General features: G+C 42.2%; 1 protein-coding gene across 1 annotated transcript in view; it reads right to left on the reverse strand.

Annotated features, from left to right (window-relative positions):
* Positions 1–5,196: 5,196 nt before the first annotated feature.
* Positions 5,197–26,525, reverse strand: part of LOC309568901 (uncharacterized protein) — a 59,220-nt gene continuing 37,891 nt past the window's right edge. Inside the window, exons 5-7 of the mRNA XM_082274678.1 lie at positions 24,004–24,911; positions 23,256–23,715; positions 5,197–7,187 (exon numbers count right to left, since the gene is read on the reverse strand). Of these exons, the coding sequence (XP_082130804.1) occupies positions 5,284–7,187; positions 23,256–23,715; positions 24,004–24,911 (3,272 nt within the window). The 3' untranslated portion in view covers positions 5,197–5,283. The remainder of the gene's footprint in view (positions 7,188–23,255; positions 23,716–24,003; positions 24,912–26,525) is intronic.

Here is a 26,525-nt window from a genome sequence, read left to right on the forward strand (position 1 = left end):
ATTCTAAATATATAACTCCTCCCTTGTAGCCCATTGCAATATTGGCATAGCAGGGAGCGAAGTTAGCTCCCATTGCCGTGCCTTGAGACTGGAGGTAAAATTGATCTAAAAAAGTAAAATAATTATGTTTAAGACAGAATTCTGTCCCATCAATTAAAAATGTAGCCTGCCTGGAATTGATGGTGAGGTCCTTAAATAAAAGTATTGGAGAGCTCTCAGTCCCACATCATGGGGAATGGAAGTGTACAATGAGCACACATCCAGGGAGGCCCACATGTAACCCTCCTCCCATCTGTACGGTTGTAATGTTTCCAGTACATGTCCTGTATCTCTGATGAAGGCAGGCAATTCCATGACCACAGGTTGAAGAAAGTGATCTATATATTGTGACAGGTCCTTGAGAAAACTGTTGGTACTTGCCACTATAGGTCGCCCAGGCGGGTGGCTTAGAGATTTATGGACTTTCGGCGGATAATAATAATAGGGAGTGCTGAAAATTACAGGTAACAAAAACTTTTTTATCCAAGACACCATCCTTGAATGCCTCATCTACAAGCGTTTCCAGCGCTCCTATTTTCAGGGAGCCGATCACTCCTTAGGACTGTATATGTGTTATTGTCTGATAACAATCATTTTGCCTCCTTTAGCTGTTCATCCTTATTCAATAACACTATACTACCTCCTTTATTAGCTTGTTTGATGATTATATTGTTGTTGGTTTCTAAATCTTTTAAAGCCTTGTGTTCTGCAACAGACAGATTATTCGGCCTAGTATCTTTATATTCCTTACAGACCTTCAAAAGGTCATGATGAACTGCCTGGGAAAACGTTTCTATATAGGGCCCCTTTGATTTTACGGGAAAAAAGATAGACTTGGGTCTCAGACCAGAATGTCTCACCTCGGGGTCTACAAACCGGTCCATAGGTTGGGACTTAATTCCACCTTCCTCCAAAAGATCACTCTTTATCTTTACCGGGTTCATGTCTGGATCTGGTGTAACTGAAATATCGGACTTAGGGGTGAAATTATTCGTCAATGGTTATATGTGATTAGACTGGCTACCCATAGCAGAATGACATTTAAGGGTGAGTAATCTAATGAAAGTATGTAGGTCTTTGAAGAGACCAAATTAATTTGGACCACGTGAAGGGGCGAAGCTAAGACCCTTTCATAAGAGAGTCGTCTCAGCTCCATTCAGACTGTATGAGGACAAGTTATAAATTTTAATAGTGCTATTGGTAGACTCTAGTTGCTCTCTGTCCTTTCTTTTTTGTTTATACCTGACCAGTCTTCCTCCTCTGGCAGTTTTCTTTTGTTTTTTTCTTTTGCCGTGCTGATTGGAAAAAGGACTAAAAAAGAAGGGGGAAGAAGACAGCCAGAGGCATCATTGGGAGGTGTTTCTCTCCTAGGAGACCCAGATGAGCCCCTGTTTGTGATAGAATGTGGGACACACTTAGTGGAGAAGAACTCCAAGTCCCGAATGAGAGGACTATACCTATTAGACACCGACAAGGTAAAGGGGGGAAGAATGGATGCTGGGGGTGCATTCGATCACATTCTTAGTCCTCCTACAGTTCACTGTGACCAACAATTGACACTCCCTTTTTTAGGGAGAAAGAAATGATCACTGATTGGTCATCAAATTCTAATCAGTACTTCTGGATTTTGTATTATCTATAGTCTTACTGAGTATCTGGCCTTTAGTTCTGGTAGAAGTCTTTGTTTTCTAAAATCAGAAGACTCAAATAAATTCAACAGCAAAATTCGCAAAACTGTCTCATAAAAGTGCACCAAAAACACACACACAATTCCAAACGTAAAACAGCATGAGTTATTTTATTAATGTGGCAAATTAGGCTTGTCAGTTATTCAAAAAAAAAACCATTTTTTTTTCAGTGAAATGCTATATTTATGGTAACATTTTTAACTGGGCTGTTTATGAACTGTATGCTACTACACTATAGTAGTCATGATTTTCTGAAATACTATAATTATCTCAAATTATAGAATTATAGAAAGCAGCCATGAAATGCTCTACTTGCTCACGACGTTTACTACCTGAGAACAGGTAGCACTGAGAGCCCCCTTCCTTGCCATTTCCTGTAGGAATAGTGACTATTACTGGAAAAGTAAATCCAATTGCTAATAACCTGCGAGGCCAGGGTGTGATGACATAAGGTGAATAGTTAAACTCAGAAGGGTTGATTTGCTAAAGGCAAATAGACTGTGCACTTTGCAAAGTGCAGTTACACTCTGCAAGTGCATTTGCTCCAGAGCTTAGTAAATGAGGTAAAGCTTTACTTTGCAAAAAATACCCAAAAATGTGTAAGGAAAAAAAAAAGAATAATTTTTGCTTGCACATGATCAGATGATGGAAGTCAGCAAAGCTTTTGCTCATTTACTAAGCTCTGGAGCAACTGCTCTTGCAGAGTGCAACTGCACTTTGCAAAGTGCACAGTCTATTTGCATTGAGTAAATCAACCCCAGGGCCTCTCCATCCAGGATGCCACAGGAGGTGAGATGAATTTTTCTCATTAAAGTATACATTCAACCAAGTCTGAAGAGACAAGGAGATGAAGGGGCGTGTGTAGGCAACGAGGACCGAGGTTTATGCATTTGTACAAAAAACACTTCTGAAATATTGCATACATGTCAAAACCCAACAAATATTAGGAGAAAATATGAACAACACAAATACATTAATAGTTGATACCACATAGGTATGATCCCTGAGTTAATCATTAATTTCCCAACATATGTATGGGCTTCGCAGAAGAATTCACTCCATGTTGAAAGAATATGCACACTTTCACCACTTATCTATTCATTTTACGAATCAGCTGCAATGGTGGACTTGCTTTTCTGTGCAGCACCAGTTTCAGACACAAGGCCTTCAAGGGATAGATGAGCAGCCCATTTCTTTTACACCCTTCTACTTCCCCTGGTAATTTTTAGGAGCAGTCAATGTCATAAGAGAGCAAATGAAATAAATTGCTGCCACAGGCTGCAGGCCTTGTTTGAAACTGTCTATTAGCAAAACAGGTTCTCTTTGCAACTGAAAAAAAAAAAAAAGGAGACGCAAGCACCTAGTGCAATACCCTTGGACACCTTTAAAATGTATTTTGAATGCCAAAAACATACTTACAAACATGAAGAGTAAAAATTGCATAAAATAGGTCTACCTCGATGTGGAGAGTTCTGAGGAAGGGCGCGTGTCTCTCAAAATGCGTCAGCTGTCCTAACCTAGGGATATGCCCTTTCCACATCGAGGTGGACCTATTTTATGCTATTTTTACTCTTTATGTTTGTGAGTATGTTTTTGCCATTCAAAATACATTTTAAAGGTGTCCAAGGGTAATGCATAAAATAAGTCTACCTTGATGTGGAGAGTTCTGAGGAAGGGAGCGTGTCTCTCAAAACGCGTCAGCTGTCATAACCTAGGGATATGCCCTTTCCACATCGAGGTGGACCTATTTTATGCTATTTTTACTCTTCATGTTTGTGAGTATGTTTTTGGCATTCAAAATACATTTTAAAGGTGTCCAAGGGTAATGCACTAGGTGCTTGCACCTTCTTTTTTTTGTGTTTGCAGTACTTGTAGTTTCCCCATCTGAGGAGAGCAGCACACCTATAATTCCCGTTGGAATGAACGCTTGGGTCATTCAGTTGTTTGAAGAATTCCCTTTGCTGATATACAGTAGATGAGGGTGTTGCAGTAAAACGTCAGAATAAAGAATAAATGCGTAAAGTGCACCTATCTTTTAAAACAGAACACAATGCCAAACAACAATTTCACAAAATACCGTCATAAAAGATATTTTTTTTTTGTTTTTAGAATAAAGTAAAGTCATGAAGAAAATAGTTCCTAGATATATACAGTATCTAGGTTGGAGATTTCAGTACAGTGTGAACATTAGAACAATCCTTAACTGTGTTAATTTCCCCCTGTCCACATCCAGAATGCTGTTGAGGGTTGTGACTATTTAAAACTTGATATATGTCAGTACTATGGTATGTCATCTGAAGCCAGCAAACAAAACTGTGAAAAATTGAGGGTAAATATAAACCAATAGGAAACAATTTTATAAAAAAGTAATAAAAAAATACCTAAACTTTCCCCCAAGGTAGGGCTTAGCAGATAGAGAGCAATACCCAATGTCCAATCATGAGTGTAATGTACAAAATTGGGAAAATTAGGGGGTGAGGCTTAAAGTGGTTAAGAGAGTCACTCGTGGACACTAATGTTATATAAAATGTCTCAGAGGTTTTAAACCTCTGAAATGAAAAATGAACACATCATATCCTGGTATAGTGTGTACTAGCCTAATCCAAAGCACCAAGTGTATTTCCTGTCTCCTCTCTCTGCTATAGCATGGGTCACTTGTGTTAGGCTATGCTGGCACCACAGAACCCTAGGGACAGCCCCACCCCTCCTCCAGCACACAGAGGTAGACTGATATCCTCTGATGTGCATGTTTCCCTATGGGACTGTGTGGAGGGGTGTGTGTCCTTTCCACCCACTCAGGTCTCAGATTACACTCAGCTCTCCTCTCTGAACTCTGCAGCATATGACATCAGGTCCCCACCCCTGGAGCTCAGAGATGCTGTGAAAAATGTGTGATTTGGATAGCTGTAGAGGAAAGAGGGCTGCAGATGAACAGGTACAACTTATGTAGGAGGATTTTTGTAATCTCTGTGTATGTGACCTGAGGCTTGTCACTTCAGTCGGTATATGTAACAGTTTACAACCGCTTTAAAGTAGAAATGAAGGCAACATTTTGTTTAATTTTTTTCATTTTGGATATAGTATAAGGGGAGGGCTTTATAACCCCTGTCAGATTTTTTGCCATCTGTGTCCCATTGGTGAGATTTTCCTTCGCTACCTATGAAATAGCCAAAACAGGAAGTGAGAGGAAATCCCTCTAAAGTAAGAAAATCCTTGGTTATGTCCCCATTGGAAGTTTTCCCCTCTTTTCCTTTTCTGGAGACAACCCAACATTTGGGATTTTCTTTTACTTTTAGAGATAATGGCAAACAGGGCAGATTGAGAGGGTGAATCTCCCTAAAGGTAACACAGACAGCAATAAATACCTGGCAGGTGCTTTAATCCCTCTCTGCTCTGTCCAAAACTAAACACAAAAGTTTTGCCTTTAGTTTTACTTTAACAAAGTCCATATTTGCTGATTTTGTTTAAAAATTTAAATTTATATCCTTCTAACATTTTTCAAAACCACCTAAATTCAGACAATTTTGAGATTATTTGGATAGACACTGGAAGAAAATCATAATATGCAGCAGGTTGTATCACTATCTGTCTGCCATGTTTTAGTGCTTTCTTCTGAACTGTTGTCTGAACTGTCCTGCTGGTTAGTTGATGTAACTGGATGTCCAGACAGAACAGGAGGAACGCTATGATCCCCATGTGAAACATGCTGGTGTGATTTTGAAGTAAATTTTTCTTCCTGCTCAGGTGCTGTACCAGCAGTACCATTACAGTTGTGGTGTATTCTAGGTGAGGATCTGCTCTGCTCCATTGATGGACTTGTATGTGGATCAGGCACTTTTGATTGTGTTTGAAAAGGTTTTGTTACTGTTTGCTCACATCCGAAAACAAGACCGGTATTAACTTTCTGTTGAGCTGATAAAGGTGGAGTTTTGGCTCCATCAACCCCATCTCTGGTTTGTAAATGTTCTTTCTTTTGTGTTTTTAAAATTATTTGTCCATTGACAATATTTAAACCTACATCTTTGTGTAGTGTGTCTGATATCGGAGATTCTTTGGTGTCAACAGAAGAGTTCATTGGCACTTGCTGAATTTGTGATACTGAAGAAGATGCTTGTTTGCCATTCCTAGTTCCCTGTGCTCCAGATAGGCTCTTTTCTGGGCGTACATGCTGAGTTCCAACTTTAGTTTTGTTTTTCGAAATAGGAGCCTTTTCTGGAGACTGTGATTTAGGAGACACAGTCAGCCCAATTTTATTATTCAGATTTGACTTAGCCACGTCCTGCTTTGATGGTAATGGTGTAGACCTTTTTTGTCCAAGTTCAGAGAGGCTTTCGGAACTGGAAGTTTCCTGTTGTTCTTTAGAAGGCATAGATATCATTTGCACACTGGAAGGGCTAGGCAGCATACTTTGTGCCTGCAAAGATGTAAAACATGTTTGTGGTTGTTGTTTTCTTTTTGGGTCCAAAAGTAAAGAATCAAAAATGTTAATATTGTTATTGGTTGGGCCTTGTTGTGACTGGGAATTTTTACTTTTCTGGTTTGGAGTTGAAAATCCTGAAATCACAGGATGAGTATCTGTTTGTTGTGGCACCTTTTTTGAACTGAAATCAGCCAGCGATTGCTGCGGCAAAACATTTACAGAATGTCTGGTAGCCTCTAGAGCAGCCATGTTGCAATGAGCAGATTGGTTCGGTTGTATGGGTGTAGCATGTGTTTTCTTTTTTGCATCCTTTCCAGAAAGCTCAGAAACTGCTTGTGCTGAATTTGTGAACATGTTAGGAGGAGGACTAGTCAAGCCAATTTCCATGGATTGTTTGTCTTTATCTACGTTTGTCTTTCCCATCAAAAAGGAGAAGCCCGTATCTTCCAATACAAAGGAAAAGTCTGGTTGTTGTATGGGATGAGCTAGATCTGAAGTCTGAGGCTCTTGTTGTTTATAATCAATTTTGCTGTGGGTTTTATATGGATCCTGTTGTGCTTTCAACAAGGTTTGTGCACTGTTGTCCTTCCCCTGAGGCTGGGATGTTGCAGTTGGATTTGGTTTAGGGCAAATTTCATTGTTTGGGATATTTTCAGGCAGTTGATCAGACACCTTGGCTCTCTGTTTGATCTCTTTTAAAATATTAGATTTCTGAGGTAATGAAGGCCATTGGGCATCATTGAGGTTTTCAGCAACCCCAGCAGAATGAAGGTTAATGGCTGGATGTGAAATAGCTGTTGCGACCATTTTTTTGTCACAAGTTTCAGTGGTGCGACAAAGGGGCTGTTTGTGACTAAGATCTCCTGAACTAGACATTGGAATGCGGTCCCCAGTTAACGCTGTATGACTGTATTCAGAAGAGGAAGACTGTTGCCTGGATAGGAGCACTGGTACATTGCGTTGTATATGCTCTGTAGTGTCCTTTATAGACAAAGGACTTGAAACAGGACTTGAAACAGCAGCTCCTTGCGATGTGGAGTCTGAAAAAATAAATAATTTCAATGAATATGTTTTTTAAGAAGCGTTTTTACTAACACAAGACTATACAAATGTAGCACGACCCCCTTGGGGGCTTCTGGCTAATAGAACATCCTCTGCACTCCCTGGACCCTGAAAAACATCGGACCCACTTGGCACTACAGGTTCAGTCATTTTCTATAAAGTTATGAAAAAATACTCTCACACAAAGATTCCAGTTTAAACATTTACTGGGGTAGAAATGAGGAGAACATACATACAAGTAAGAAACACCAAATACTTATATAAGGATCAATATGGTGTCACCCTTCCAATTCCCAATGAAAAAAGTAGAACTTGGGAGATTGACACCGGCAAGAATTTAATGCAATATACATTTATATTAAGTGAGAGTGACTGTATAGTATTGTAATTGTAACTGTTTGTACTATGACTCAGATATAGTAACCTCAAACTGCAATCTGCTTCTTCCTATTCAGCTCAATAATCAGTCTAAAGCAACTGGCAGAGTTATAATCTATAACCTGGAGCCCCCTTTAAGAACTAAAGAGAATGTAGTCTCTATGCTAGCAAGGCCTTGCATTTTTTCGCCTGCAGTTGGAGCTCTTTATCACTCTTCACGTGATATTTGTAATCAAAGGTTAAGGATGTTAACCACTTAAGCCCCGGAAGATTTTACCCCCTTCCTGACCAGGCCCTATTTTGCGATTCGGCACTGCGTGACTTTAACGGACAATTGCGCGGTCATGCGACGCTGTACCTAAACTAATTTGACGTCCTTTTTTCCCCACAAACAGAGCTTTCTTTTGGTGGTATTTGATCACCTGTGCGATTTTTTGATCATGCGCTATAAACAAAAAAAGAGCATCAATTTTGCAAAAAAAACAATATTTTTCAAATTTTTTTATATGAAATTCCCCAAAAAAAATTTAAAAATCAAAGTTTTTTTAACATTTTAGGCCAATTTTTTTTTACCATATGTTTGGTAAAAAAAATCGCAAAAAGCGTATTTTGATTGGTTTGCGCAAAAGTTATTGCGTTTACTAACAAATGTAAAGATTTTTGTAATTTTTGTTGTTTTTTTTTAACGCGTAATGGCGGCGATCTGTGATTTTTATTTGCGGGACTGCGACATTGGGGCGGACAGATCGGACCCTTGACTGACATTTTTGACACTTTTGGGGTTACCAGTGACATTACTACAGTAATCAGTGCTATACATATGCACTGTTACTGTAAAAAAGACACTGGCAGTTAAGGGGTTAACTTTTTTGAGAGGGAGGGGTTAAGTGTGTCCCTAGGGGCGTGTTTCTAACTGTGATTGGCTGTGGCTTGATGTGTAAGAACAGTGATCAAGGGTCCTACATAGTAGAACCGTATGATCACCATTCTCACACAGGGGAGAATGACAGGCGGCTTTGTTTACATTAGCCGCCTGCCTTTCTCCCACTTTAACGGACGATCACGAGTGACCGGCGGACATCGAGTCCGCCAGGCACACGCGCGGGAGAGCCCATGACCGCGCGGGAGAGCCCGTGACCGCACGGGAGCCTCACAGGCTAGCGACGTAGTCCTACCGCCGCCGTATATAGTCGTGCGGCGGTCGGCAAGAGGTTAATAAGATCCTAACTGCTGTCAGTGTATTTTGTGTGCAAAGGTAAACTTACGGTTCCAAAGGTCACCAGACATTTTATATAACATTAGTGTCCACGAGTGACTCTCTTATCAACCAACCAGCCCGCTCCTTCTGATGCTGCGTCACCGAGAGACTCTCAGCATTCACTGTACCAGGCCGCTCTTTCAGCGCCACTCGCTGTCCCTTCAGCTCTCACTCTGGACCAGTCACTTACTCGTGACTTCCGTCGTCCATTCCTCTAAGGATGGGCTCTCCTCACGCTAGGCCGCACTCTCAGGCCTCTGTCTTGATCAGTCCTTCCAGAGCTCTCCTCCTCTCATCCGCACTCCACGAGTCCCGAAGCAAGAGAGCGCATACCCAGCCACGCCCCCAGTATATACCCTCTCCCATGATTCTCTGCTAGTCCCAAAGCTCCCTGTTAGTGTGGTTCAGTCAATCATCCATATCATTACGCCCTTCTTCAAACTATATCCAGTTTGACCACTCCTAGGGAGAAACCAATCCTTCTTATGAAACTCTTAAAGGAGCATCCCGACATGGTCCAGACCGCAATTCAAATATAAGGGCACAGTAATTCCAGCCTGGCTACACAAATATGCCCATTTGTGCATAAAGCAGTCCATACAAGGAGCCCATTTTGGTTGGTTATGATGAACCTGATATTTTGTGCCCTGTAGACACCCTCCTGCTCTACATCTTTTGATTGAAAGTTTGTAGGAGACAGAAAAAACAGCACCTGCATCCATCAAATGTAGACACTGTTCTGATGTCACCAGCTGATAAGGTAGTACAGCCAGTCCTCCTGTACTGGGCCTAGGCCCTATTAGTGCAGAAGGGGGGGCTGGGCACCTGCCAAGCAGGAGGGCCCGTTGCACTTCCTTATTGCTGGCACTGGTGACTCTTGTGGATCTTCCCCCACTGTGCTGCGGTCTTCTACGCCTCTTTCTCTGGGAGACACTGGGGAACTGTTGACGTTACTTCCGGGTGCTCCGAACACGCATTACGCCTGCCCCACCCAGCTGGGAGTGTCTTAAAGTTCTCCAGGACCTCTGGCCACATACTGTATACACCAGCAGTTTCACATGGATGAGCACCAGACTTCTTAACGAGGGATATTGTTTTTAACATTGTGAGTACCATTCCACTTTTTTTACATTAAAGCTCTAACCCTTCTACTGCTCATATATCAAGACCACGCTCGTATATCAAGTTAACATTTAAAAAAAATTTTGCTCGTCTTGCAAAATGCTCATATTCCACCTTACTCGCAAACCAAGGGTTTACTGTGTAGACAAAGTGTACACATTCATTTTATAACATTGTATTGCAATACAAACAAAAGGTATTATTGACAATACAATATAAACTTAGGCCAGCCATAGACGGTGCAAATGTCTCTCCTGCAGCCACAAAAGATATTCACATTATTCCCCCATCAGCATAGACAGTGCTGACAGGAGAATCCCTCCTCCTGTCTTCTCCGGGCAGGGTGCGGGTGGGGGATGCCATCCCCGCCAGGAGAAGACAGTGATTATCGCTAGGGACTATAGCAGCCACTTTCAATAATCAGAAGTGAATCTGGCAGGCTGGTTGTACCCAAGTTGATCGATTGATCAACATGGTACATTCAGCCTGCCCATTAACGGTTCGAATCTCGGCCAGTTCAGCAGCGAACTGTGTATGGCCCGCCTTACCTTACTGTTGTGAGTTGCAGCAGCAGGCCATTATAGCTAATTAAGATGGGCTAGCCTGTCAGGGATCACAAGACTAACATAAGTTGTCGTATAAGTTAAAATTTGTATGCATGAATACGTTTGCCAATGTTCCACTAAACATTGTGGTTGACCTCATGCTGGAATAGTGAGCTAACGTGCTTGCTTTGATTTCTTTCCTATACTACTTATATTTGAAATATTGGCCATGTTACCTGTTTAAAAACATTATATGAACAATCTGAGCACATAAACTCTCTATGCTTACTTCAACTACTCTTTTGCTGCAACAATTACCCAGCCTGCCTGCGAACTAACCGTACTGTTTATAGTTGTTTGATGTCCTGCCTTTTCCCACACTACACTTGTATGCAAGAATGGTGTGTACACCTATGTAAGGATGGTGATTAATATTATATTTTTGCCTAAGTCACAGACCCATTATAGACTTATTTGATGCACAATGCTATTTATGACCATTGTAGGCTTTTTGCAAAGAAAGTCTAGAGAGGTAATCATTAGATTGGAAAACCAGGGCATTGAACAATAAATTGAATATATTGCAATTGTGGTGAAATCACCATGATATATTCAACATGGGATAAGACATTGCAGATACTGGTGCACCAGTGTATCTAATAATGTATGTGGATGAATGTCTCCTTTGACATAATTAGGATAAGTGGTTTTCAACCGGTAGTTAACTCCTCTATGTAACCCACAGGTGGGTTATGCCATAATGTGCTAGTATGTACAGCATATTAGTACATTATGGCAGACTTGCCTGTCAAACGGTGCTCTCCAGCGCTGCAGTGGGATTGATCCGGCGGGCCCATGGCACTTCCATCTTTGTTTGGTCTTCCTTCTAATTTCAGTGCCTTCCGCTGTTTGATAGGCCGGCCCGGGATGACATCACTCCCGCGCATCATCGGGGGCAACAAATGTTTGCTGAGCTGCGCATGCGTGGCTCAGTGTACATGACGGCTGAAAGGCAGGAGGATGCATTATTGGCAGAGGAGACCGATAGGGTCTCTTCTACCATAAATACCCTGCCTATCAGCAAATAAAAAAAAAAATAAGTTTACTTTCATTTTAAATGTTTGTTTCAGTCTTTGTTTGAAAAAAGGGTAGATTTTATATTATTTAATTAATATTGGAGTTAAATATTCTCTCTGTTTGAGATATATTTATAAGTAAATAAAGGGGATTAAACTGATAATATATCCTTATCCTAAAAATGATTTATTGTGAAAATAAACCCACTAATTTAGTTGTTTCCCAAAACAGTTACATTCAAGACATGCTGTGAATGCGAATTGTCACAGTTGCCTTAATGCTTATTTCAGCTCTCAACTGAACGCTCAAGCCATCAAATGGCTGATGTCAAATCTGATCACATGCGTAGCACCATGGCAACTGCACATCAAACAGAAATAAGATGGCACCTTCCTTGTCTGAAAAAGAGAGGAGGGTTTAGTTCTGCTTTAACAGTTGCAGATACAAATTTGTATTTGACTAGCAAAATACCCTAGAATGCTTCGTTTGGGACCATGATTATTTCCAAGATTTGTGGTGACATAAGGATCCTTTAACCGCTTGCTGACCGCCCACAGTATATTTACTGCAGCAGTCAGCCCCTCCTGAGCAAAGCGACGTAGTACTACGTCGCTCGCCCAGGAGCCTGCCGGGGGCCAGCGTGCGCCGCCGGAGGCTCGCTCCCACCCCCGCTCGTTCACGGGCATCCCCACGCGAGTGACCGGCGGCTCTGATGTCCGCCGGCCACTCGCGATCTCCCGCTGGAGAGGGAGAAAGGCAGGCGGCTGATGTAAACAGAGCCGCCTGTCATTCTCCCTGATGTACGAACAGAGATCATACGATCCTGCTATGTAGGATCGTATGTCTCTGTGGTTACATCACAAGCCACGCCCCTTTACAGTAAGAATCACGCCCCTAGGGACACACTTAACCCCTTGATCACTAATAAAGTAAACCCCTTCCCTGCCAGGGTCATTTTTATAGTAACAGTGCATATGTATAGCACTGATTACTGTAGTAATGTCACTGGTACCCCCAAAAGTGTAAAAAATGTTAGTCAGGGGTCCGATCTGTCCGCCACAATGTCGCAGTCCAGCAAAACAAATTGCAGATCGCCGCCATTACTCGTTTAAAAAAAAACAATAAAAATGACATAAATCTTTCCCTTAGTTAGTAAACGCAATAACTTTTGCGCTTACCAAAAATATGTAGCAGAAAACAAATTGGCTGAAAATGTTAAAACATTTTGATTTTTACATTTTTTTGGGGGAATTTCATATAAAAAAATGTGAAAAATATTGTTATTTTTTCAAAATTGACGCTCTTTTTTTGTTTATAGCGCAAAAAATAAAAATCGCACAGGTGATCAAATACCACCAAAAGAAAGCTCTGTTTGTGGGAAAAAAGGACATCAATTTCATTTTGGTACAGCATCGCACGACCGCGCAATTGTCTGTTAAAGTCACACAGTGCCGAATCGCAAAATAGGCCCTGGTCTTTGAGCAGAAAAATCCTCTGGGGCTTAAGTGGTTAAAATATTATTTGTCCTATACCCAGGATGTCTGAAACTGGTTCGTAAGACATAAAGAATTTGGGTACGAATGGAAAAGAACACACTGAAAACAAAAGATGGGCCTCAACAAATATTATTTCTAGTAATTAACATGGTTCTTTCCATTTCAAGTGTGAAATGTTAAATTTTATAGTTGATAGCAGAAAAATTCAGCCAAAAGTAATGAGCTATAAATTTTATGCTAAAAGATTTTGATCAAGTGTTATTTTTGTAAACCAATTAAATACCTGAACCACTTGACACCAAATCACGTACCTGTACATCATTTGGCTTCAAGTGGTTGTACTAGCTGCAGACATCACCCCAGTACTGTTTTTTTAGAGCTGATGGTCGGCTTTTTTGTAATAACAACCGATACGGCTAAACAGCCACTTGGCTATTATTACAAGCAGCGGGAGGGGACAACCACCCCTTCTGCCGCTCGCCCGAACTCTACTGTCCCATCAGGAGACCCTGAGCGACCAGATGGCACGTCCGCCTGCTGGCTGGAGACCCGAACAAAACCTTTGATCAGGTCTCGGACATGGTAACCCAGAAGCAACATCGTGACATCACTTCCGGTGTACTCAGGAACCAATGGCCCCAGTTTTCAAAAATCAAAAGCATTCAAAAACACAGATCTTGGCGTTTTAAATTCTTTCAAGGGACGAGGAGGGATTTGGGGTCTTAGAGACCCAAGATCTCTCCATAAAGAGTACCTGTCACTGCCTATTACTGTCACAAGGGATGTTTACATTCCTTGTGACAGCAATAAAAGTGATCAAAAAAAAAAAAAATGTAAAGGTACAGTGTAAAAATAAAAAACTAAAAAGTAAAATAAATAAGAAAAAAAAATGGATTTTTGACTTACCGTAAAATCTATTTCTCTGACGAACACAGCTTCTGATCTTCTTAACCATTGGGTTATACTGCCCCTTACAAGAGTAGGACTCTAGGCAGAAAAAAAGTATGGCTTTTCCTATGGGCAGTTCCAGGGGGTATACTCCCTCTCTCTGCTATAGATACTCAGTTTTGTTACAAGCAGTGTCAGAAGAATTACAACTCCACAGAGGGGTGGGTGCTGTGTCCGTCAATGAGCATCAGAGAAATGGATTTTACGGTAAGTCAAAAATCCCATTTTCTCTTTCATTCATTGACAGACACAGCTCCTGATCTTCTTAACCATTGGGATGTCCCAAAGCAGTGTTAAACATGAGGGGTGGGAACAACAAAAAAGAAATTCCCATGGCTAACTATAGCCAACCAGGTAAACAGGAGCTCCACCAAAACTGGAGCTCACCTGAAAAAAACAATACACCCTCAAAAGGGACCAAATCCTCTAAACTGCAGCCTGCGAAACCTTCGGCCAAAAGAAGCATCCGCAGATGCCAACACATCCACTTTATAGAACATGGCCGCCTTGCAAACCTGCATCACCGATGCTTGATGGCAAAAGGCCCAGGAGACACTGAGCGCCCAAGTAGAGTGCACATTGACAGGAAAAAGGAGAACCCTGACCCTTGATGGAATAGGCCTGAATCAGCATCTGTCTGATCAATCTGGAAATAGTCACAGAGGAAGCAGACAACCCTTACTGAGGTCCATCTGTAAGCACAAATAGTGAGTCTGACTTCCTAAATAACTCCGTAGCTGCCAGGTACACCCTAATTGCCCCGAACCACATCCAAGCCATGCAAAGCAATTTCCTTAGGATGTTTTGGCCTGGGACACAGGGAAGGCAACACAATGTCTTCATTCAAATGTAAATCATGGGAGGAATGACGGACAGGGGCGAAGAACCACTTTATCTTTGTGAATCACCAAGTAAGGTGAATGACAGGATAACGCCACCAGTTCCGACACCATGCGCGCAGAGGTGATAGCCACCAAAAAAGCCATCTTCTGAGACAGCGTAAACAAGGGACTCTCCCGAAGATTGGAAAAGGGAGGCTTCTGGAGGATCGAAAGCACCAAATTGAGGTCCCAAGGCAGCAACGGTAACCGCACTGGAGGAACCAAATGTCTAACACCCCGAAAAAAGGTAAGCACCAGGGAGTGTGAGGCCAGGGGTCTCATTGGAAGAAGACCGCAAAAAGCCGACACCTGGCCCTTGATGGTACTCAAGGCCAATTTCTGTTCAACCCCCCCGTTGAAGGAAGGTTAAGATCAGAGCCACCGAGAAGAAGTGAGGATGAACCCCAAGAGTCTCACACCACGCAACGTACAATGGTAGATCTTCCTAGAAGTAGAATTCCTAGCTTTTAACAGTGTTGGAATCACCGATTCAGACAAACCCCTATCCTTCAGCACCTGGCTTTCAACAGTCAAGCTGTCAAAGCCAGTGACTGTAAAGCACGGAAGATTGGCCCTTGGGATAGCAGAGAAGAAGCTTCCAAAGAATGTTGGAGACCAACCGCACCAGATCGGCGTACGAGGCCCAGCGAGCCCAGTCCGGGGCCACTAAGATGACCAAAATCCCTTCTGCCTCGTTCCTGCGTAGAAGTCTTGGCAGAAGCCTGAGAGGATCCAGGAGTCAGCACCAGGGGATAAGAAGATGCTCCCACTGACAAAAAAAAGCAGCTCAGAAGGCTCCAAAGACATAGCTGCCACTGTTTTCTATGGCAAACCACCACAAAATGGCCACTGGACTACACAAACATGGCCACCGTGCATTGCAGCACTAGACTACAACAAAATGGCGGCCCTGCGTGGCACCACAAGGCTCCCAGGGACCCAGGAAAGATCCCTAGGCCTCAAAGACAGGCCCTTGCAGGACAGGGGGCCCTGGCAGGAACCCCCATCAGGTACAGCACTCCCCGCACAGTCGATCATCGAGTCACCAGCGGTGAACCCCCCGCCCCCATTTCCAGCATAGTGCCCAGCCCCTACCCCAGGAGGTGCACTAGACCATCCACACAGCCCCAGCATAAGTCGAGGGGGGGGTAGAAGGGGGGAACTGATGAGGGGGGTGCCTTATGGGAAGAAGGGGAACCCGGGGGTCCGACTGTCCCATAGAGGGGCCCACGTCAACCCCAAAACCCTCCAGGGGTAGAGGGGGGACAGCTACTTACCATACCAGGAACCAGATGGGCACCGCTCCAGACCAAACCCTTCACCATCAAAATGGGGGGCTGTCGGCCAGGAAGAACGCTGCGACCTCGGGAGGCGTTTAACTCGCAGACCAGCCCCCGTCCGGTGGGGCTATGTCGCAGCCCACCTAGCCCGCAGCTGAGGTCAGTGTGCGCTCGCTGCACACAGACCTTATAATCTGGTTCCAGATTATCCAGCCCATCGCCCAGTCTGGCAGTTGATTGTAGATCTCACGGGAAAAAACAGGAGAAAAAAATCTATCTAAATGAGAAAAAAAATTGCCAGGACCAGAGATCCCAGTAAGGAACGAGGTCCTTATTCCTGACTAGGCAGAAAAAAAAAAACCTATATATAAACCTATACCTATAGCAGAGAGAGGGAGTATACCCCTTGGGTCTGCCCATAGGCAAAGACAGACTTTTTTCCTGCCTAGTATTCTGCTCCTGTAGGGGGCAGTATAACCCAATGGTTAAGAAGATCAAGAACCGTGTCTGTCAATGAACGAAAGAGAATTTTTTTTTTAAAACGCCCCATTCATTCGTGCTCATGTGCAGAAGCGAACGCATACATAAGTTGTGCCCGCAAATGTAAACAGTGTTCAACCCACACATGTGAGGTATCGCCGCGATCGTTAGAGCGAGAGCAATAACTCCTAACAGGTAACTGTTAAAAATGTTTAAATCGTTGCCTATAGGGAATTTTAAGTACCGCAGTTTGTCGCCAATCCACGAGCATGTGCAATTTTAAAGCATGAATTGCTTTATTTACTCAGCGTAACATCATCTTTTACAATAGACAAAAAAATTGGGCTAACTTTACTGTTTTTTTTTTTATTTCATTAAAGTGTATTTTTTCCCAAAAATGCATTTGAAAGACAGCTGCGCAGAAAATGTGTGACATAAAATATTGCAATGACCACCATTTCATTCTTTAGGGTCTCTGTTAAAAAAAAACATATATATATATATATATATATATATATATATATATAATGTTTGAGGGTTCTAAGTAATTTTCTAGCAAAAAATACTGAAAAAAGCTGAGTCTTCAAGTGGTTAAAGCAGAATTGTAATCTACTTATATTTTTTTTCTCCCCAATCAACATGCTAATGATTTTTTTTTAAATCAAAACCTGTTTTCATAGCCTACTCAACTTTAGACACCCAGTGAAATCATCTTCTTTCTGCAATGAAGGCAGATCATGGTTGGTGCTAGTGGGAAGTGCTGGCAGGGTGCTGTACATTACTTTCTGAGATCATCACAGCCCCCTGCCCCAGTACTTTCAAGAGGGCCAACCTGGAAATGGGGCAGGCTCTGTCTGTCTTGCTGCAGCCTCTTGCACACACTGTGAGACTATCACAGTGTAAAGTGAAATTGGAGTGAGAAATTAGAAGGGACTCTACAACTGTGCAAGGGTAAAGGTAAGGCGTTGAGCCTTGATACATGGTTGAGCCTGGGTTCACACTATTGCGAACACAGACATCGCATGTAATTCGCACTGCATTGCTGTGCAGATCACATGCAATGTCTGTGCAATGCGAATTCAGCCATACAATTTGTATGGCTGAACTTGCATTGCATTCGCATGAATTTGCTGCAGGAACCTTTTTTTTCCCCGCAATGGAATTGGATCGCATGGGTCATCACACCTATGCGATCTGATTCCTGTCCGAATTCACAGTTCGCACTGCCATCTGCGAACCAATCTGGGGGTGTCATGAAATTTGTATTGACACTCGCAGCGATTCGCAGAGAGCAGTGTAAACTGCCTGTGAGGGAGAGGCAATGCGGGAACCCACACTAGAATTGCGCTGGTTCCTGTATTGCAGTAGTGTGAACCCAGGCTGAAAGTGTGTAATGAAACATGAAACATTTTTGCAGGTGATAATAAGTAATATATTACAATGGTTTTAACCACTTAAGGACCAGAGGATTTGGCTGCGCAATGACCAGGCCCTATTTTGCGATTCGGCACTGCGTTATTTTAACGGACAATTGCGCGGTCGTGCAAAGCTGTACCCAAACGAAATTGACGTCCTTTTTTTCCCACAAATAGAGCTTTCTTTTGGTGGTATTTAATCACCTGTGCTATTTTTATTTTTGCGCTATAAACAAAAAAATAAGCGACGATTTTGAAAAAATTACAATATTTTTCACATTTTTTATATGAAATTCTCAAAAAAAATGTAAAAATCAAAATTTTTGAACATTTTAGGCCAATTTGTTTTCTGCTACATATTTTTGGTAAAAAAAAAAAAATTGCAATAAGCATATTTTGATGGGTTTGTCCAAAAATGATTGTCTTTACTAACTACAGGAAAGATTTATGTCATTTTTATTGTTTTTTTTTTTACTAGTAATGGCGGCGAGCTGCAATTTTTTTTGCAGGACTGCGACATTGCGGCAGACAGATCGGACCCCTAACTGACATTTTTGACACTTTTGGGGCTACCAGTGACATTACTACAGTAATCAGTGCTAAAAATATGCACGGTTACTCTAAAAATGACACTGGCAGGGAAGGGGTTAACATTACTGGTGATCAGTGGGTGAAATGTATCCCTAGGGGTGTGATTCTAACTGTCAGGGGGCGTGGCTTGTGAAGTAGTCACAGAGACATGCGATCCTACATATAAGGACCACATGGCCTCTGTGATCACTTCAGGGAGAATGACAGACGGTTGTGTTTACATCAGCCTTTTGTCCTTCTCTCTCTGCTGCGGGAGATCGCGAGTGGCCGGCGGCCTTTAGGGCCGCCGGTCACACGCACTGGCTCCCCAGCTAACGAGGGGGGGCAGGAGCGCGCCGGCGGTGGCGCGGGCTCGCCTCCTAGAGTCTCCTGAGCGAGCGACGTAACATAACGTCGCTTTGCCCAGGAGCGGCTGCATGCAGCAGTAAAACTGTGGTGGGCGGTTGTTATGTGGTTAAACCCAAAACCAAAAATCCTTAGATGCGGTGGTTGCATTAGTTTTTTTTTTTTTAAGCTTTTTTCCCTTTATTTTGACCTGTGTTCCTGCCAGTAAGTCTGTTTTTTTCCAGCTCCTTTTAACAGACCAGACCAAAGTTACAGGGATTAGAACAAACATTTAACACTGACAGAGGTGCCTACATTGTTCAGCTTGTATTCCTTTATGTAAACCCTTTAACCCAAAAGAAAAAAAAAACTGTTTCTGTGCTTGCTTAATGAGTGTTAGCTGGAGTTTGACTTTAATTAATTAAAGCGGTTCTCTGCCCCGTTTGAAAAAAATTAAAAGTCAGCAGCTACAAATACTGTAGCTGCTGCCCCTAAAAAAGGACAACAACTGTCCAGCGCCGTCCTCACCCGAATCAGTTCTTCGCCGGTCTTCAGGGCACCGGCATGTTTACTGTGGGCAGCCGGCTGCCCACTGCACATGTGTGAGCCAGGCTGCACTTTGCGAATGGTCCCATAGCCTTCTATGATGTAGGACCCTTTGGGGGGTTCCGCTTTAAGTCTAACTAAATCTGCTAGTACATCTACAGTATCTCACAAAAGTGAGTACACCCTCACATTTTTTTAAATATTTTATTCTATCTTTTCATGTGACAACATTCAAGAAATGACACTTTAGTACAATGTAAAGTAGTAAGTGTACAGCTTGTATAACAGTGTATATTTGCTGTCCCCTCAAAATAACTCAACACACAGCCATTAATGTCTAAACCACTGGCAACAAAAGTGATTACACCCCTAAGTGGAAATGTCCAAATAGAGCCCAAAGTGTCACTATTTTGTGTGGCCACCATTATTTTCCATCACTGCCTTAACCCTCTTGGGCATGGAGTTCACCAGAGCTTCACAGGTTGCCACTGGAGTCCTCTTCCACTCCTCCATGATGACATCACAAAGCTTGTGGATGTTAAAGACCTTGCGCTCCTCCACCTTCCATTTAAGGATGTCCTAGAGATGCTCCATAGGGTTTAGGTCTGGAGACATGCTTGGCCAGTCCATCACCCTTACCCTCAGCTTCTTTAGCAAGGCAGTGGTCGTCTTGGAGGTGTGTTTGGGGGTCGTTATCATGTAGAATACTGCCCTGTGGCCCAGTCTCTGAAGGGAGGGGATCATGCTCTGCTTCAGTATGTCTCAGTACATGCTGGCATTCATGGTTCCCTTAATGAACTGTAGTTCCCCAGTGCTGACAGCCCCCATGCAGCCCCAGACCATGACACTCCAACCACCATGCTTGACTGTAGGCAAGACACACTTGTCTTTATACTCCTCACCTGGTTGCCACCACACATGCTTGACACCATCTGAACCAAATACATTTATCTTGGTCTCATCAGACCACAGGACATGGTTCCAGTAATCCATGTCCTTAGTCTGCTTGTCTACAGCAAACTGTTTGCAGGCTTTCTTGCGCTTCATCTTTAGAAGAGGCTTCCTTCTGGGATGACAGCCATGCAGACTAGTTTGATGCAGTGTGTGGCGTATGGTCTGAGCACTGACTGGCTGACCCCCCAACCCTTCAACCTCTGCAGCATGGCTGGCAGCACTCATACATCTATTTCCCAAAGACAACCTCTGGATATGACACTGAGCATGATGCACTCAACTTCCTTGGTCGGCCATGGTGAGGCCTGTTCTGAGTGAAACCTGTCCTGTTAAATCTCTGTATGGTTTTGGCCACCGTGCTGCAGCTCAGTTTCAGGGTCTTGGCAATCTTCTTATAGCCTAGGCCATCTTTATGAAGAGCAATAATTCCTTTTTCAGAGAGTTCTTTGCTATGAGGTGCCATGTTGAACTTCCAGTGACCGGTATGGGAGAGTGAGGGCGATAACACCAAATTTAACACACCTGCTTCCCATTCACACCTGAGACCTTGTAACACTAACGAGTCACGTGACACCGGGGAGGGAAAATGGCTGATTGGGCACAATTTGGACATTTTCACTTAGGGGTTTTCTCACTTTTGTTGCCAGCGGTTTAGACATTATTGGCTGTGTGTTGAGTTATTTTGAGGGGACAGCAAATTGACATTGTTATACAAGCTGTGCACTCACTACTACTATATACTGTATGTACTGTATGTTCAGATTATCAATGCGGCTGTCCAAAAGTGTCTCTGTTGCTCCTCCATCCATAGTGGAGACACTGTAAGACAGGAAGTGTGTTACTGGCCAGATCACCAATCGAAAATAGAGGAAAGAATATGTAAAAAATGAATGCAGTTTAGGGATTGGTAAGCTGTAGTATATTAATTCTTGTTTCTTGACTTAATAAAGCTGTAAGTTCAGCTTTTCAGAAAATATAATACAGCGCTTCCTGAGACAGATGAGACAGATTCTGATTGGTCAGCCCCAATGGAGGGGGACACTGACAGCTCATCCCCCATGGAGGTAAGTACTCCAGGAACCAGAGGGATGGGGAGGGTGTAGGGTGTTAGTTCACCTTTTACGTTTTCTGAAAAGGTGAACTAACAATTTAAGCACTTCCTATGTTTCCTTTCATAAGCTAATTAGAAAGTCTAACAACAAAAAAGATATAAATATATATATATATATATAGATATAATATATATATATATAGATATATATAGATATAAAAAATAATTATCAATAACCTAACAGTAACTGTGATGTCAGATTGCTTATTGAAAATTCTTCTGCATATCATAAAGCTGAACTTCAGACAGAGATACAAAATAATTGAATGCAGTTGTGTATTCTTTTACAAATAAATATATAAATAAATGTATTTTTATATACAATTAGAGCCGGTTCACACTACCACAACCAGAAAGTCGCCCGACTCCCATTGAAGTATATGGGACAGTCGGATCACAGGTCGCCTCAAAGTAGTACAGGACCCTTTTCTGAAGTCGGAGCAACTTCAGTAGTGCCAATTAAGACGGCACTGATTGATTAACGTTGCTTTTGTTATGTCAAGCGACCTGGGGCTACACAAGTCGCCTCACAAGTCGTGCTAGTGTGAATGGGCTCTTAGAGTGGGTATCTGCATTTGTTTTGCTTTTAGACTTCTGTTATACCTGCAAATCAACACTCAGCTTTGGAGAAGGAGGCACAGCATTAGGAACAAATCAGGCACTGAAGCATACAACATGTGCTTGGAAGGAACATACTGACAGGTGGAAATAGCTGAGTGAGCAGAGATGACATTTTAGAAGACATATTGAGGGGAATTTAATAAAACTGGAGAGTGCACAATTTGGTGCAGCTCTGCATAGAAACCAATCAGTTTTCAGGTTTTATTGGCAAAGCTTAATTGAACAACCTGAAGTTAGAAGCTGATTGGCTACCATGCACAGCTGCACCAGATTCTGGGTGCACCAGTTTTTTGTAAATCCCCCCCCCCCCCCCCACTGTGTGTTGCTGCTTCTCCAGTGTCCAATCAGTAGGCTGTAAATGGCACATTGACACTACTTCATTTCTTAAAGTGGGAATTCAGCTTACATGTACCCCCCCCAATCTAACACCTATGCTAATTAACCTGTGTAAGAAAGATGTAAATTCTTATCTATTTGTAGGCTGCTCTGGTTCAGTGACGTGATCGCCCCTGTGTCAGCCAGCCGCAGCTCCAGGAGAAAGGAGAGAGCACTCCGACAATGGCTAGTAAAGGCTGTGCCGGTGATGTTGCCTATTTGCTTCAATGGCCTATCTATTGTCGACGCTCCCTTCTCTCTCCTGAAGCTACTCTGGCTAGCACAGAAGAGCCAGATCATGTGACCAGACAGGAACGACCTGAAAATAGGTAAGTATAAACTGTACACTTACAGGTTAATTAGCAATGGTGTTAGGAGAGGGGGGGGGGGGGTTTAGGGCTAGTTAGGTGTAAACTGGAATTTCACTTTAAGTCTAATACAGAAAGTGGTGTCCCATTCCAGAATGTGCTCTCTGGTATAGGTCTATAAATCCTGAAAAAGGGTGAACAGAATGAAAAGTCTTTTGCAAAAAGACAATTCATATAAATGTATTTTATCTGTGTATTTAACTGTTAGTCAGAGGTTCAGCTTTACAATTACATTACTATTACATGCATTCATGACATGGTGCATGTGATACCTACCGCTACATATGTTTGCTGAAGCAGATGGGTTGTCTTCTGAAAGTACTGGAAACACCTTCATTTGGACTCCTACCCCTTTTATGACTGCGACATCCTTCATATTCTTCAAGAGTTTTCTCGCTGAACCACCCCGGCAGACAAGTGGTTGTTGGAACTTAAGAAGAAAACACTTTTTCAGCTGGAAGATGGTTAGTCCATTGGTATGAAACTTCAATAATTGCTGAAGTTTATCTTTGTCGATGGAACTTAGCATTACATCTTTGGATACTTTCTTGTGATTAGGATGTGCTATTCTGGCAGTGTTAGCTTGCTGCACATTGAAGGTTGGAGGACACTGTAGATTCTGCACATTAACCTGATTAATCAAATTACCTGCACAGGCTGAAGCATAGGACACGTTTTGGCGTAATCCCTGAAGCCCATTTTGAGGGATGTTAATCATTGCATTTGTTAATGGAATCTGGTGAGTAGGTATAGGTATTTGTTGACGCACATTTTGAGGACTGTTAATCATTACATTTGGTAATGGGATCTGGTGAGTAGGTAGAGGTATTGGTTGACGCACATTTTGAGGACTGTTAATCATTACATTTGATAATGGGATCTGGTGAGTAGGAAAAGGTATTTGTTGACGCACATTTTGGGGACTGTTAATCATTACATTTGATAAAGGGATCTGGTGAGTAGGTATAGGTATTTGTTGACGCACATTTTGGGGACTGTTAATCCTTACATTTTTTAATGGAATCTGGCGAATAGGTATAGGTATTTGTTGACGCACATTTTGAGGACTGTTAATCATTACATTTGGTAATGGAATCTGGTGAGTAGGTAGAAATATTTGTTGACTGGTTCCAGTTGGCCTTGGGGTATTAGGTTTTGCGACAGTTTTACTGACTTGTGGTGTTTTTTTTTCTATATCAAGACTTTTTGTCACACCAGCGGTAGCATTACTTGCACATTTGGCAGGTGTGGTTTTAAAGGTGACATTAGATTTACTGTTAGCCTTTTTATAAACACTTGAAGCAATTATAAGGTCTTCGTTTAAAACTTTAATGCCTGGTACCTTTTGCAACATGTCAACCATATTTGTGGAGCCCTTTTGTTGGCTATAATTCATCAAGTCAATTTTGTATCTCTTTTTCATGTGTCGCCTTAGGTTTTCAACTTTCAGCCCTGAAGGAAACATCTTCAAAAAATCAACTATAAGTTTCTCAGAGAATTTGACTTTTTTGACTTGTGCAAGTTGTTCTTCAGACTTAGGATTATCCGAAGCAAAGAAAACCTTACCATTTAAAAATGTGATGCCTGGTTCTTGCTTTAGCATGCTTGGCATATCACTATAACCAAGCTCTTTGCGTAATGCTTCTAAATCAATGTGATGAGTGTTAAGGACATGTTGCTTCAACTTTTCAATCCTTAGTCCTGAAGGAAACAACCTCAAAACATCAGCAATATTGTTCAAGGGAAGTTGGTCTTTTTTGGGTGGCTCATGACGTATAACGGTCTCGGAAATAATTTTTACAATTTCCTCTGATGGCTTCTGTGTTGTATTAGGGCTTTTTTTCTTTTCTGTGTTACCATCAAGTGACAAGATAGGCGTTGGATCTTCATGTGATGAGATAGGTTGTGTGTGGTTAACTCTCCTGGTAAACTCTAAAAATAAAAATATTATTAGATTTTAGCAAGGTTAAAAAAGATATAATACATATATTTTAACATTTACATTATAATATTCAGTGAACACATCACATACAAATGCATCATCCAGTCTCCTGATCTTTGTGTTTTATGAAAGGTAGCAGGTTGGGTCAGATTTCTCTTGTCTTGTTTTAGGATTGGAGGCTCAACCAAACTATTTTAAATATAATTCAAACACTGTGTTCTGGATCTTCCCCAGGGCCTTTACCTAATTAGATTTGCCTTAATTAGCTTCAAATTCAGCTTTTCATGGAGTATAAAACACCAAATCTCCTTAGCTGGCCTATTCTTTTGTATATTTCTAAAGTAGCATTTTTTTGTGGGCTGAGTTGTCTTTTGTTTCTTTGAGGTTGTCCTTTTGCTACTACTCATCTCACCCATTGTCTTCATCCCCAAAGCATAGACAGACAAACAACTTGTAGCCTCATGATAAGAACTGGAAGGGATGAATAGAATATTTGAGATAAAATACAGTAGGTAAGGGGACAGGACACTGAACAGCTCAAAATTCCTGACAAAATCAACATTTTTTTATTTAACAAAGATATCATAAAATACTTTAACCACTTGCCGACCGCCGCAAGTACATATACTGCGGCGGTCAGCCCCTCACAGGCAAAGTGACGTACCAGTACGTCACTAGCCTGTGAGGCTCTGGGGAGCGAGCGCGCGCCGCCAGAGGCGCGCTCCCGCGCGGTCACGGACCCCCCCGCGCGTGTGAGCGGCGGACCCGATGTCCCCCGGTCACTCGGCGATCGTCCGTGACAGCGGGAGAAAGGCAGGCGGCTAGTGTAAACAAGCCGCCTGTCATTCTCCCCTGTGTAGGAACAGTGATCATACGGTTCTACTATGTAGGACCGTTGATCATTGTTCCTACACCTCAAGCCACAGCCAATCACAGTTAGAATCACGCCCCTAGGGGGACACACAGCCCCTCCCTCTCAAATAAAGTTAACCCCTTCACTACCAGTGTCATTTTACAGTAACAGTGCATATGTATAGCACTGATTACTGCAGTAATGTCACTGGTAAACCCCAAAAGTGTCAAAAATGGCAGTCAGGGGTCCGATCTGTCCGCCCCAATGTCGCAGTATCGAAAAAAAAATCGCAGATCGCTGTCATTACGCGTTAAAAAAAAAAACAACAGAAATGACAAAAATCTTTCCCTTTGTTAGTAAACGCGATAACTTTTGCGCAAACCAATCAAAATACGCTTTTTGCGATTTTTTTTACCAAACATATGTAACATTAAACAAATTGGCCGAAAATGTTAAAAAATTTTGATTTTTACATTTTTTTTGGGGAATTTCATATAAAAAAATGTGAAAAATATTATTTTTGCAAAATTGACGCTCTTTTTTTGTTTATAGCACATGATCAAAAAATCGCACAGGTGATCAAATACCACCAAAAGAAAGCTCTGTTTGTGGGAAAAAAAGGACGTCAAATTTGTTTAGGTACAGCATCGCACGACCGCGAAATTGTCCGTTAAATTCACGCAGTGCCGAATCGCAAAATACCCCCTGGTCAGGAAGGGGGTAAAATCTTCCGGGGCTTAAGTGGTTAAAA

This window comes from Pelophylax lessonae (genome assembly GCF_965119305.1).
Source record: "Pelophylax lessonae genome assembly, chromosome: 12".
Lineage (NCBI taxonomy): Eukaryota > Metazoa > Chordata > Amphibia > Anura > Ranidae > Pelophylax > Pelophylax lessonae.